This window comes from Corapipo altera, unplaced genomic scaffold, assembly GCF_003945725.1.
Source record: "Corapipo altera isolate COAL_440 unplaced genomic scaffold, ASM394572v1 98, whole genome shotgun sequence".
Lineage (NCBI taxonomy): Eukaryota > Metazoa > Chordata > Aves > Passeriformes > Pipridae > Corapipo > Corapipo altera.
Window position 1 is genome coordinate 3,702,398 of NW_020884914.1, and position 14,593 is coordinate 3,716,990.

The following is a 14,593-nucleotide window of genomic DNA, read 5'->3' on the forward strand; positions in this document are numbered from 1 at the left end:
TTGAGGAGGCTGGGAGGTGCTGGGTCTGGGTGTCATGTAGGAGAGGGAAAGTAGTTGTTTAACAGTTTTTACTTATATTGATACAAGTGTGCTTTTTTCATGTCTCACGGTCTGCAGACTGGAGTTCTGTACTTGTTGAAGCAAAAAGCAGTGCACATACCCCTTCTAGTTTAGCTAAAATGTGGGACCAGCTCAGTACAGGCGGTTTGCAGTGCAGACAGTGCTGGGTGGTTTAGGATGGGGCCGGTGGGCAGTGCCATTCCAGGAGCTCATTTCTATGGCCACCTTCACACCCACAGCATCCAACACCCCTGTTGAGACCTGCCCTCACTGCGTGGAAGTGCCAGATGATGGAGGAGACAGTGGTACCCCTACCCAGTGTCCCCTGTCCCTGCCCATTGCCACTGTCTCTGTCCCCTGTTCCTGCCCAATGTCCTCTGTCCCTCCCCGCTGTTCCTGTCCATGCCCTGGTATCCCTGACTCTGCCTGGTGTCCCCTGACCTTGCCCCCGTGTCCTTGTCCCTGCCCGGTGTCCCCTTACCCTGCCCGGTGTCCCCTTACCCTGCCTGATGTCCCCTTCCCCTCACCCAGTGTCCCTGTCTCTGTCCCCTGTTCCTGCCCAGTGTCCCTTGTCCCTCCCCACTGTCCCTGTCCCTGCCCTGGTATCCCTGATTCTACCTGGTGTCCTCTGACCTTGCCCCAGTGTCCCTGTCTCTGCCCAGTGTACCTGTCCCTGCCTGGTGTCCCCTGACACTGCCTGATGTCCCTGACCCTCCCCATTGTCCCCTGTCTCTACCTGATGTTCCCTGACCCTGTCCAGTGTCCCTGACCCTGCCCAGCTTTCCTGTCTCTGCCCGGTGTTCCCTGACCCTGCCCGTTCTCCCCTTTCTCTGCCCCAGTCCCTGACCTTTCCCGGTGCCCCTGACCCTCTCCAGTGTCCCTGACCCTGTTTGGTGTCCCCTGTCCTCCCTGCCCTTGCTGGCCAGGGGTTGGTGTCGGGGGTGCCCCCAGCCCCCTGCGTGGAGGGGCTGCTGAAGGACTGACCTCTGGAACAGCTGCTGAGGGACGTGCCTGGTTCGTGGCTGAAGCTGAAAAAACAGCCAAAACACGGCGTTTGATCCAACACTGCCCTGTTAAGTTTTGGCTGAGGAAGTTTGGAGGCTAAAAAGTGCCCATTATTGCAGGCCCTGTGCCCTGAGCAGGGTAGGGGAGCAGCCCAGTGACGCTGCCACTCATCCCGCCAACATAAAAGCATTTTTGATGTTAAAACATTGAAATATGTGGGCATTTCTTCTCTTCTGTTTGTTTTTCCAGCAAGCAATAAGCAGCTGCTGCTGCTGTCAGTGTTGAGCAGGGTCTGGGCACCTCTTGTGTGTGTAGTTGGAGATATTTAATTTCACAAGAGAAGTGACTTTAGATGAGAACTGTAAAAGTTCTCTGTAAAGTCTAAAGCCTATTAAGTCCTGGTTTGGGAGATGATGCACTGCAGTGGGAACGCAGAGAGGTAGAATGAGGGCCCTGTGTTGTGGTTGTGGTGATTCTTTTCAAGCTGTGCTTGCTGATTTTTCTTCTTTATGTGTTTGCCTTTTGTATCTTGATTTGTTAATGTAAAAGGGGTGTCCCAGTGTGACCTGCTCTGGGTGCAGCAGGTCATGGAAGCAATGCAGACAGGAGATGTTTTGCCAGCATTGTTAACAATAACAGGTTTATTTTCTTACCTCGTCTATAACAGAGCAAAGACAGTCTCATAACTTAGCATTTTGTTAATAAATAATCAGCTACACTGTACCACCCACAGCCCTGCAGGAGTGGGTCCCGTAGGAAGAAGAGCAGAGAGAAATGAAATCCTGACCAGTCAGTTCCAGTGCACAGAAGGTGAGTGCTTCTCTAAAAGGTGCATGTCCAAACCTCTCGGGTACTGGTGGGTTGGCAGGTCCAGAGAAGTCTGTGTCCAGCTGAGTTGGAAGTCTGAGAGAAGGAGAGTAGTGCTGAAGTACTCAAGAGCTGGTAACTTCACAGCTCAGGGCAGCGATTCAAGTAGAGCATGAGTTCAAGAGTGACACTGTAAATTAGTCTTCAAGGCTTTTTGTTTTAAAGTCAGTCCCACCATGTGATGATAAACTGGAGTTTACCAGGTGGATTCACCAGCAGGGGAGCTGCAGAACCTAAACATACCCCTCTGTATGTTTTCTAGCAGTAGTTTTATGAGTAGAATCTTATACCATTGGGAAATGGACACTTTGCATCATCTGGTTGCATAAACTTTGTTTCTACAGTCTTTTGTATCTATAAATGTGAAACTGGCAGTAAGGGCAGTAATGGTCTGCGTCCTTGAAGATCTTCACAAAGAGAGGTACGAAGCAGCATCCAAAACAGCACCTACAGCCAAAGGGGAGATGGACAGAGATGATTCACTGGCTTTTCTTCCTGCTGCCCACAGCTGTGCTTTTTCTCTGCCTTATTCTGTCTGTCTTTTCACTGCACAAATCCACTTCTCTCCCAAGTCTATTAATGTTTAAAGTATCTTCCAAAAATTAATCTTCTTCGCCGCTGACATCTTATGCATTAATCTGATTCTGAGCCCGATTCTAAATTGCAGTAGGGAAGTAGGCAACGTTGTAATAATTTTTGCTTGTCTTTTGAAAAGTAATAACACACTGGGTTAAATTTAGCAGGTTTGCATCCTCTGTAGCCATGATGATTGTATCTAGAATGGACAGAATGTCTTCTTATCAAGTAGAGGAGGGCAAACTGTCTATATAAGCACTAGCTAGAACTTTTATTTTTAATTACTCTTTTTTTAGCCTTCTGCTAGTCTGCAAAATGTACATGAAAGCTTACCCAACCATGCACAGGCTGGTGCACAGGAGGAAGGACAGCTTGCCCAGTCTGTAGGTGACCTGGGTGGTGATGTGCTGGCGGCAGGAAGGACATATTGTGGATGTTGGATGGCTTGAGAAGATCCCTGCTACGATGATCGGGGGCTGAGACACCAAGTAAACTTGAGTTCAGGAGGAAATGGGAAGCAGCAAAATTAGAAGCACAAGAAATACTTTCCAAGATACAGAATCTCAGCTGGAGGATGTAGGTTCTTAATATGGCTTAATGCAGCACCCGTGTTACCATTAATTTCAGGTATATTTATAAGAACCACTGTACTGCTTGTTCTGTGTATCCCAATATGTTGCTTCTAAAAGCAGCCAGTATTTACTTGGATAAGGACATATCCAGGGAATGGCCTATGGGATAATCCCCACAGTCAGGCAGCCTCCACCCCCACCCACTGGTGGATGTGCTCTGACACTGGCAGTTTATCTTCTGATATTTAAAATAACAGGAAAACACATGTTTTCTCTGAAGAAGAGATTTGAAGGATATAGAGGAACTTTCTGGATCAACTTTTCAGTAATTACAAGAAATTCATCAAAGCAGCTTCTAACATACAAATACCATCAGGCATTGGTGCTGTCCCCAGTTAATAAAGTCTCTGGCTCATGTTTTCTCAGTTTGAACCTGACTGTTGGACTCCCTGAAGGGCATGGCACTTGTAGGTACATGAAGGATACTTTTTCAGAAATGTTTTCAGTAAAAAAATACTGTTTTAATGATCCTAAACAAGTTTAGGGTACAACTTCACACTGTAGCCTGAGGCAAAACTTGAGGAGTGGGAAGGTATCATCTGTTGGATAGATAGGATATAGCATGTCTGAGTTTAATTGCCTTCTGATCTTAGGGATTTTTAAAAATGTATTATGTCTTCTTTCCTCCTGTATGAGATGTTATTGACTATTCTTTGAAGCCTTTCCTAAGCACCTCCTTTGAGCTTCTCCACTTCCATAAAGGTGAGTAGAGCAGGAACACTGGACTTAAAATTATTTATTCTGAAAGATCTGGCTTCTAGCTGGTTTTAAAAAAAAAATGGGTACTTCTATAGATGGGCTAATGCTGGAAAACCAAGTTCGAGTCTCTCATCTTAGTTTATCTTCCAACATTTCTAGGGAAATTTTCAGGCTTCTTAGATTGTGATTGGCTCAGAAAACTCCCATCTTCTCTGTTGACTTTAAAACTGGAACTATTTCCCTTCTGTTAACATGTAGAATCACAGGCATTGTCAGAAACACAATCCCCTGGTACTTACCTGGCTGCTCGATGGTGGTGGTTTCTCGGTAGGAGTAAGGTGGGGGAGAAGGGTACTCGTAACCCCCTGTGCAAAGAAAAGCAGGGCAATATGTGAGTGCAAACAGCTGCTGGCTGCACCTGCTCCAGGGTAACACTGGAATGATACTTGGCCTTAATTTAAGATTGATAAATGATCCACGCTACCTTTAACTTCAGGGATAACTACCCTTGCTATTAGTATTTAGAACCTTTTTCTAGTTTGAGCTTTATCTGCCCTCAGCTTCCAGCCAAGTAATTGCACTGTACTCTTTTTTCTAGGAAAAAGTCCTTTTGTTTTTTAGGAAGAGGGAAGCTGGTGAGTAAGAGACCTCGATTTTTTTTAGGTCTTTTACTAATCTTACAAATAAAGAATGCAGTCAGCCTACCTGAGGTGGAATAAATGAAATTCAAAATAAATTAATGTAAAAAGGTTTGCAGCCAGATAGCATGGAGGTGGTATCAAACTATCTGGTATCAAACTAAGCAGGGCTGGAGCAAGAGGACAGTCTGATGAGAAGTCTTGTTTGGTCAAGCCCACAGAGACACAAAGTGAGATACAAAAAAACTGGAATTTTCCAGACCGAGACAAAATGCAATGGCAAACTTGAAAAAAAGTTAACAATGTTTTCTTGAATGCCTTTCCAGAATTGGTAGAGATTTTACAGTGGCATTTGGGTTTCATGGTGGTGGTGGGTTATTTAGTTTTTGGCTTTGAGGGAGGGGTTTTTTGCGTTTTTTTTAAAGGGAGTGTTATTTGGGAAGAAAAAAAGTTGTAAAAAACTAAAAAGTAAATAATTTCCTTCTGATCTAGGAAAGGAATGTGCTTAGTACGAGTGAGTTACCACTCAGTGTGTTTTTGTGAAGGACCTGCTTCCTGCACAAGGACAGGACACTGCAGCTCAGCATCAGATGTGTGAGGTGCCTGTCCCTTGCTTGAGTAGCTCACAAGTGAGACTTTTTCTCCCCAACTTCTCATCTCTTCTGAGTTTAGAAAGAGGCCAGTCAAAAATATTTACAGAGAGCTGGTCAGAGTAAAATTCTCTGAAAATTAGTCCCCTCTAGAGGTCCAGTACTGACACATCCAGCCTTATTAGTCACCACCTGACCTCCCACTCTGGTTTTTTTCTCCAGTCCTGCCCAGTAAATGGCAATTCCCTCAATAGCAGGAAGGTAACAAAGGTACAATCACAATATATCTGTGCGTCTTTCAATGAGGCAGCAGACAAAGGAGCGTTGTGAGATACTTGTGTAGGTGTGAAAGCGCTGCCTGGTTTCAGAGAGAAAAGCCAGCCCAGCAGAGCAGCAGCACCCACTCGCAGCCTTTGAGCTGAATTGTCAGCACTTCAGTCATGGGGAGGGGTTGTTCCCCCCTACAGAGCCTGGGGCAGAACTGGCTCAACCAGGGAGGGCAGCTCTGGTCAAGCAGGAGTGCTCGGGAAAAGGCCAGTCCTCTGGAAAACTAGGTGACAATTTAAGCAAGACACAGCCCCTCCACGTACCAAGTTTGAAAAATTATTAACTAAATGGACAAAAATATTTATTGCCATTTTAAATGATGCTTTTACGAGGAGATCCCACCAGCTTGCCTACCCCAACCCTGGGGTTTATATTCTGGCACAGAAGCTTTCTAAACCCATCATGACCTGGCAAGGCTGGGTCCTGTATGATCCAGCTCAGGATCCAACCATCAGTTTGCCACAAAACCTCCATCAGGTGCTCTTTCCAACCCCCTGGTGAAGCCTCCTTACCCTCCTGGCTGCAGAACTCTGGTGCAGAGGGTTCTTGCCTGTAGGAATCCTGGTGAGGTTCATACATAATCATAGGAATTTCCACACGTCCCTTCTCACTGGGCATGTCTGCAGTTCACCTGCCAAAAGTAGGGCAAAATAAAATCTACAGTATGTGACTCTCAGTACCCTGTGTTTGACAATGCCTGCCTCTGTAGTTCCTAGTTCTCACACTCAGGTTTTACTTGGAGGCAAATTAGCAGTTCTCATATTCTGGCTTTTTTTGTAGGCTGAAGTGCAGTCAGTTCCTGTTACACTTCACGATGAGGAAGATGTAAAGGAAGAGCAGAAAATAGCATCTTTACATATTTCTTTGTGTTGGAAAGCTAGAAATGTTCCCCCAGAAAACACACTATTCACAGTGTGTAAACTTGTGACTGAAAGTGTTACCTTTGCAGAAAAGTTAACCCTTTTTTTTTTTTTCCTGTGGATTATCAATCTAATCAAGGAGGGGAAGAGCACACTTAGGAGTGAGTACCTGTGAAAAACCTTCACGTGTCACTAAGTCAGTGGCAATTCGGATCAGTCGTTCTTTGGGTTATTGTGCAACCTTATCACCATCGTTATCATGCCCAGTTTTGTTCTGTGAAACTATTGTCTCATCGGTAGGTGACAGGCTTTTGTTGGGAAATGTCATTGTTACCTATGACTGCGCTGCCTGAGGCTCTGAACAAGATCAGGCCACAAAATGTGTGTTTTGCAGGAGCTGTTCCTCACAGGAAAGAAGAGTGGGAAGAAGAGGACACAGATGTGTGTTTGTATTACTGTGTCACTGTAAATAGAAAGGTGTTAATTATTCCTAGCTGATTTCCTACTAACAGTAACTGCAAGAGCTCTTTGCAGAAGAAAGTTTCAGCCTCTTGCACAGGTCAGCAAGAAAGGGCAGTTTCAGGGGGAAATATGTATGGGAAGGACAAAAGACCAGAGATCAGTAGTGCTGAAATAAAACATCAGTCCTTTAGGGAGGTAGAAAATGAGGAATTTGAAAATATTAGTAGGGAAGAAGTGCTGTAATTTTCACAAATCTGGATGAATGGGAAGTGATATGGAAAATGGCAGCAGAATGGATAATAAAGGGAATAGGTAGGATGGTGTGGAGAAAAAATCAGAAATACAGCATTGGCCATGTTAAGGCAAAAAATGCTGGCAAAAGTGCTAATACATGGATTGGAGAGGAGGGATGGAGAAAGGTGCATCTCACTATGCTTGTTATAAAGGAGCTGAAACAGGTGATTGGGAATGTCAGAAGTATTAACAGGCCTTTGTTGAAGCTTCATGAGGATCCCACTGAGAAGAAAAAAAGAGTCAAGAGAACTTGGGTAGGATGAAGCTGTGAGATCCAAGGGGGAGTAATCACATACAGAGGAGAAAGGCAGTGTATCAGTAGTAACTGGGTTCAGGAGTGTGATGATAGACAATGTTGCATTAGCCAGTGTTGACCAAGAGCTGTTCCCCTGGGACAAGGATTAGAGGATAAAATTACAGGGAGTCTCCAAGTTTTTGTCTTATTGCTGTCTTGGTACTGAAACACCACACACTAAATACTGGGTGGTGTCAGTTTGGGTGACACTTCTGCAGAATTCATCTCCCTCACTGTGAAACAGGAAGAAGAGGAAAGGGCTTTTGAATTCCATCCAGGCCCAGGCAGAAGGGCTGCATGAGGCACAGAGTAGGAGGGAATAACACAGTGAGAGCATGTCAAGTTAACTGCTGAGTGCAAGCAAACACTGAGTAATCCTGGCTCCACCCAGTGAGGTATGAGGATAATATCACCAGCTAAATGTGTAGGACAAGAGATGCAGAAGTGAATCAGCAGCAGAGCCGGGAATAGTGTGGGAGTCCCACTGGGTGCCAGGTTTGTGTTTGATCTATCGGAGCCACCAAGCACAGAAGCTCTGGGCCATGGGCTGTGGACAGAGTTGGTGCCCTGAATTTGCTCACTTTCAGTGTCTTGTTAAGTGCTTCTTATAGTGCTGCCAGAAGCTCTGTGTGTTGGGCTGGAGGACCTGCCCCAGACCATGTGAGCTGGGAGAGCTGGATGGGCAGCTGGACCTCAGATTCTGCAGGAGCATCTTCAACCTGCTTGGGGAAAAGTACCAGGGGGTTAGACACCCTCTGGGCCTGATTGCTGGAAGTCCAGAGGTCCAGGAAAAGGATTTTCTAGGGTGTGTTGTGCAACTCAGTAGACCCTTTAATTTGGCACATAAGTGGTTACTCTCAGTTCTTGGTTGCAACCATGTCTGTGATGCCTGAGAGCTCTTTGGGGCTGTGACCTCCAAACCTGTAAGTGTTGTTGCCATAGATTAGAGACTTTCCTCTCTTTCAGATGTGATCATCTGCTGGAGAGGAAGATATGAGAGACAACCCTGTTGGTAGCTCTGGAGGAAAAAGTCAAAAGGAGAAATACCAGGCAGCAGTTCTTGAAGAGTAGGAAGATGCCCTATAAACTTCCCTACAGAAACCAGTAACATCTAGAAGGCTCACATTTAATTGCTTGAGACAATGTGAGTTGTCTTCTCTGCAGTCACACTGAGCAAACAGAGCTCTCTGCAGGGCAGACCTTGTGTTCTCCTGAAGTGGGACCTTGGTTTATCTGAAGCTGATTGACTCAAACTACTGCAAACTGCTTGATTTGCAGGCAGAAATGTATAGTACCAAGAACACCAAAACAATTCAGTGCCTGCCTTCTCTCCTCTGAAGTTTTAGTCTCTTCTACACATGGATATAACTGGTTTGCACTGGAAAATAAAACTCACTTTAAGTCCTGTGGAAATTAGTATTTTAAAAAAAGAAGCAAATCGCACCCCAAGGCGTGTACACAAAGAGCCAGTTCAGGGAAAGTAAGGTGGAAATGACAAAGCCTTTATGTTCCAGGAAGGACAAATCCTAGGGAAGAATGGACAAGCAGTTTCCATCACCTTTCTCTGGGTTTGCTCCAGAGTCTTGTGTTCTGGTGTGAAGGGCAGCCTCATGCAGGCAAGCAAAGCTGATGAGCTGCGAAATTCCACGGCAGAGCCTCACTCTCCAGCTCTCACCAACACCTCTGCATTTCCCTCCTCGACGTCCCTGGTGGCTAAATAATCCCACTGATGGGATTAGCTCCTAGTGCCTGCAGAGAGGCACAGGCACTGTCATCTCTGCTTGTAAAGGGGGTTCAGTTGAAAAATCAAAATTCTGAGCAGTGCTAATTCTTCTCCTTTCAGATTCGTATCTTGCTATCAAGGATGGCATCCAGGACCTTAGGCAGGACAGCAAGCAGTGACTTTGTAAGAAAAGTGTTTACTCTCCATTCCAGCTCCAGCTGAGATCAGTGTGGGATTTGCCATTCAGTAAGAGTGGGTTCAGAGACAGAAAAAAGGGAACATGGCATTTGGGAGGAAACATTAATTGATTCAGGTATTTGAAGAAAGTAGCATAATATGTTCAAAAGTTTTGTATTTTGGAAGATTAACATTAAAACATTATAGTAAGGGATCTTTACATTTTATGGAGGTATAGCAGTTTTCACCAGTGACCTCTTGGCTTGTAGGATGCTGGTCCAAAGTCTTTCAGTTTGCTGTAATGTGTTCTTGTTTTCCTGTCACCACTAGTTTAATGTTTTCCTGGGCATTTAGCCCTTCCAGCTTGGTTTATGAGACAATTTAAGTTTCTGATGTTTTAAAGAGTGGCCATAAAATGCCACTGCTGGCATACAATTGCGTCTGTGGCTTGAATAATATCAAATGCCTGTTTTACTTGGTTGAAGCAGTTAATTCTAGTTTTTGGCTAGCAATGAAACCCTGAATTCCTCAGAGGAGAGATCTTTTCCCTTTGGTCCTGAGTTGGTCATTTAAGGTAACACTGACAATGTGCCAAGGCTTTTTAGATGTTCAAGAAGGAATAGCTCCAGCTCTAATACTGACAAGCATAGTTGGGTAGCAGCATTCAGGTATTTGTCTATTCTTATTTTTAAAATAGAAGCTAAAAGAGATGACTGCTGGCAGCAAATTAGAAATTGGACATTAAAAACTTTTCAGCATGCCTGAAGTAGACAACCTTTTCAAGGAGATGAAGGATGCTCTGCCAATTTCCCATTCCTTACTCCTGAATTTAATTTTCAATGCTACAGTTATTCTGGATTTTAAATCTAGATCAGCCTCTTCAAGTGGAGAGGATGCAGCTGTGTGAGATTCAATGGAATAGGCACCATATTTTTCATTGCAAACTCTTCACCTGGTTCCCTTGGCTTGTCTGTTGACTGCATGGGCTCACTGCCCAACAGGTAAGGTCAATGCTGGAAGTGGTCAGTGAAAGAAGGGGGTTGTTAATCTGTTGAAGTCATCAGAATGCTTTTGTCATTGAGCCAGGGAGCAGGGCAGAACACATCAAGTCACTGGGTAGCCACTGCTTCTCCTGCTTTCGTGTAGAAAGGGAGATATTTATTTTTAATTTATGTATAATCCAAGTCTTTATGGCTTACATGGAAATTTAGAGTAAAATAAGTTCAACCATTGTTCACAAAATCCTGAGGAAGCATATACTGAAGAGTGAAATATTAGTGAACTAAGCTCTACTGAGAAAGAAAGAGCTCTTTGCTTTCTCCTTCTTGGAGACAACCTTCTCTCCTTCATGCATGCATATCAGCAGCCTGGCCCTGCCTCCCTGGGCTCACAAGGCTGCTGGACAGGCAGGGTCTCCCCGGATTTTCCAGTCCTGTCCCACATCAGGTGTTTGTGTTGGGTTAATCCTTCATGAAGGGAGCTCTGGTCTATAATTCAGTACATTTACTGCTCCTGTTGCTCTCACCTGAAAGCAATTCAAAGTACTGTAAACTCTCACAAACCTCCTAGTCTAAAATTATTGATGGTAGTTTATTCCTATGTGTTACTGTGCCAGCATCAAGCTTTTACAGAACAACCTTCTCCCCTCAAGAGAGCCCAGAGAGCATTCCTGTCCCTCTGCAACCTTTCCTTCACAGGGCTAAGCAAGGTTTTGAGTCCTTCTCATATCTGTGCAGTGAATTCATCCTCCTTTTCTCTGAGTGGCCAAGGAGCTCTGTCCTCAGCCTACAGAGTGGTATGAATGTCATCTTGTGTTTAGTGGAAATGCTGCCTGTAGAATAATCCAGCAGCACTGCTTCCTTTTCCACAGGCACATCGCGCTGAGGTTTGTATTATGCTGTCATTAACCAGCAGTGGGTCTTTCTCCTCCAATGTCATTCTGTACTAATGAACTCCCAGCTTGGATCTGAAATTCCTGATATGCTTTTCTAAGTGCACTGCTTTGTAACTTTATAATACATACAAATACCGTCACAGCAGGTCTCTAACATTTCTCATTCTGAATAATAGATTTTCCACTTCCATAATTTGTTTTTTCAGTCATATATTTTATTAGCCACTCCTACATTTCTGTCAACGTTATTAGTTAAAATACCAAACAAGATCCACCACTGATTTCTGTGCTAACCTTTGATGCAAACCAGCTGTATTGCTTAAATCTTGTTCCTTAATTTACCGTTTGAGGTATAATCTCTTGTTCCCTTCAGATGACCAACTTCACTTGCATTTAAAGGGCACTTACTCTGAGGGGTGAGCACAGCTGAGCCCTGGGATTGCATTAGAACTTGTCCCTCCCTAATTGCCATTCCAAAAATAGAGTACTAGCCACTAAAGGGAAGTATTGTCCAGTGGTTTGTGCATTAACCTGGACTGGGGGGAAAAAAAAGGTGGGCTCAGTTCCTGTTCTGCAACAGTGACGATGAGCAAACTAATTAGTCTTGGTTTTACTCAGCTTTGTTGTGTATGGAAATCCTGTGTCAGGGAGGCACCGTGTCCATCCTGCACTGACATGGTCACATTTGGTTGTGCCTTAAAACTTGAGCACAGCAGGTGGGAAATGCCGAGTTTAGATTCAGCCTTTTTCCTCTATTGACACAATTTTGTCTTTCACATTCCCTCTTAGCTGCCAGAATTGAGGGCAGCCCTACACAATTGTTTCCAGCACTTCATTATTACCTTAAAATTTGGTGTTTGATATCTTTTCATATGATTCCTGTATAGATAAACATTCCTGTACAAACAGCATTGAATCATGGGTTGCCAGCATTTCATTTATACCCTTTAAAAAATAATGTCCATAACTTGTCCTTCAATTGAAAACTGATGGAACAGCTCAAGTAACATCTCACACAGCATTTGGAGCTGGTTTAGCAACTCTTACAAAGTTATTATGAATAAATATCCATTTGAAGAGAGTAGGTGTCTGCCCTGCTTTTATGTGTGAGCTAAGCCCTTTCCTATAGTGAAAACAGTTTTATTAGTTTGACTTTCCATTCTCATTACTATTCTCATTTCCGCCTTATCAGAAAGCTCCTTTTCCTCTTTTCCACCTCTGAACTGTTCTAGGAGAAAGATAAAATACCCTGAGAAAAATCTTTGCCTCCAGATTTTAGGAACGTGAGAGAGGCTTGCAGATTTTGAGAGCCTGACAATTTAATCATAATAAGTTAACATTTACAACAGAAAGGCACAGCTGTCACACTCCTCGAGCTCACTGCCTGCTCTAGCCCTTGCCACCTCCCTTTCTTTACTTCCTAAGGAGTAAACACAATATTGACCCCAGGTGATTTGAAAGCTCTTACCTTTATGTAGCTCTGGTGAAACTGGGGAGGAAAAAAAGCTTCAAAAGTTGATCCCTTCCTCCATGTCTTTGCACTGTGGCTGTGTCTGGGGAAGGAACACACACCTGACCAGTGACATGACCTGCTGTCATGCCCCAGTGGCGTATCCAGCTGCAGATGGGAGTCAGTTGGTAGACACTGTATAATTACCCCAGTTCTGCCTCAGTCCCAGCCTACTGCTCACACCTGCTCTGCCACCAAAGGAATGCTGTGCAACAGGCTTGCACCAGAGGTTGTTTTTGTTGTTTTTTTTTTCTTTCTTTTCCCCTAATATCCCAGAAATTTTCCTTTGTGCTAACCTGGAAGCTGATGAAGACAATTAGAAGCAGCACAGGAATAACAGGGCAACAGAGAGAAGAGTGTATGTGCTCACCCACTGTGCTTCTCTGCCAACCATCACAGAGAATGATGAAAAGCCTTGGGTACAGTTGTATCTGGGGCTCTGTTATTTTATTATTGAGATCAGTGATCACATTAACTCTCTGATAAATTAAGTGTGCTTAGGTCAGCAAAGATTATCTGTGCAGGGTGGTAACCATTGATATTTTAGCTGAGATCTTCTTGGTTTGTGGCTGAATTGGACTTTTTGTTAAATAGATGCTTTGTCTCTGTGGTGGGCTGCCCTTGGCCAGCTGCCAGACACCCACCCAGGCACTCTTACTCTGCTCCTCAGCAGGATGGAGGGTGAAAATAATACGGGAATTTTCTTCAGATGAAATAAATACAGGGAGATTTCTTACCAATTACCATCCCAGGCAAACCAGACTTGGGGAAAATTAATTGAATTTATTGACAATTAAAATATATTTGGATGGTGAGACACAAAGAGAAAAACCCCTCATATATTCAGCACCTCCAAGTATAATGGTGGGCACATGGTCCTCTTAGTAAGGATTGTTCTCGCTTCATCTGAATCTACTGCAAAAGTGTTTCACACAAAGACCTTCCTCTACAACAGGAGCCCATCCACAGTGCTTCCAACAAGGACAGAGCATGATGCACTGGGTTTGCCTGGGAGACTCATCACCAGTCCCAAATATGCTGTTTGCTCCTGGGCAAACAAAGTCTCAGTCAAGAAAGGGCTGCAGCAGTGCAGGAAGCCCCTGACCTTGAGAGGTCAGGATTGCACAACAATTAGCAAAGTCATGTTGTACAGCTGAGAAACTGCCAGTGGGTAAAGGAAGGCGAGAGGGAACAGTTGTGCACTCCAAGTTTTCGTGCCCCTTTCGTCACCACAACTTGGAAACTCTTGAAATAGAGATTTTTGTTGTTAGTGGATGAGTTTATCATCAATTTTGATGTTACTGGATGCTGTTAATGGTGACAGCCCATCACCTGCCTCTCATCCAAACCTGAAGGACCAGGTACAGAGCACTTGCTCAGATTTTCCTCACTGCCAGGAGTGGAGGCTCAGCACTTTGTACACTACACACATGCATCATCAAAGTAGTCATGGACTCCCCTGACAAGAGTCACATCTCCAGGCTAAACTAAAAATATGGAAGGATGGCTGACATAACTGTGGCTCATCCCATTTTTGCCTTTCAAATCATTGTTCTTTCACAGGTTTCCTGTGTGATATTGGGCAAGTTATTCACTCCTCTGTGTTCTCTCCATGTAAAGAAAATTAATAGGCTGGTCATAATAATCTTAATAGAGATGATAAAATGCTGCTTTATTGAAACTGAAAGGGTTTGTGGAGAGATATTATTTTGACAACATTTTCTCAGGAAAGTCACAGTATGTTCATATGGTAACATACCATTCCTCGAGGAGATGCTTTAATGTCTAGTGAAAATACTCTATTGAAGAAAGAAAAGAGAGAAGTGTCAAAACAGTAATATCTGTAGGAAAAAAAAATGGAGTCGAGGATAGTCCTTTTGTATTTCTAGTATTTGCTTTTATATATGGTAGCTAATACCTGTTAAATGGTGCTTGTGAGACAGTCCCCCTGATCTGAACCTCAGCAACGGTTTGTGAACATGTA

General features: G+C 44.1%; 1 protein-coding gene across 1 annotated transcript; it reads right to left on the minus strand.

Moving 5' to 3' along the window:
• Positions 1-1,885: 1,885 nt before the first annotated feature.
• Positions 1,886-12,648, minus strand: LOC113952631 (cell death-inducing p53-target protein 1). Its single transcript, XM_027654903.1, has 5 exons — positions 12,568-12,648; positions 5,907-6,025; positions 4,139-4,204; positions 2,842-3,001; positions 1,886-2,379 (listed from the first exon to the last, which is right to left on the minus strand). Exons 2-5 carry the CDS (start codon positions 6,010-6,012, stop codon positions 2,271-2,273), a joined length of 441 nt encoding a protein of 146 aa, XP_027510704.1. The 5' UTR covers positions 6,013-6,025; positions 12,568-12,648; the 3' UTR covers positions 1,886-2,270.
• Between the last annotated feature and the right edge of the window lie 1,945 nt (positions 12,649-14,593).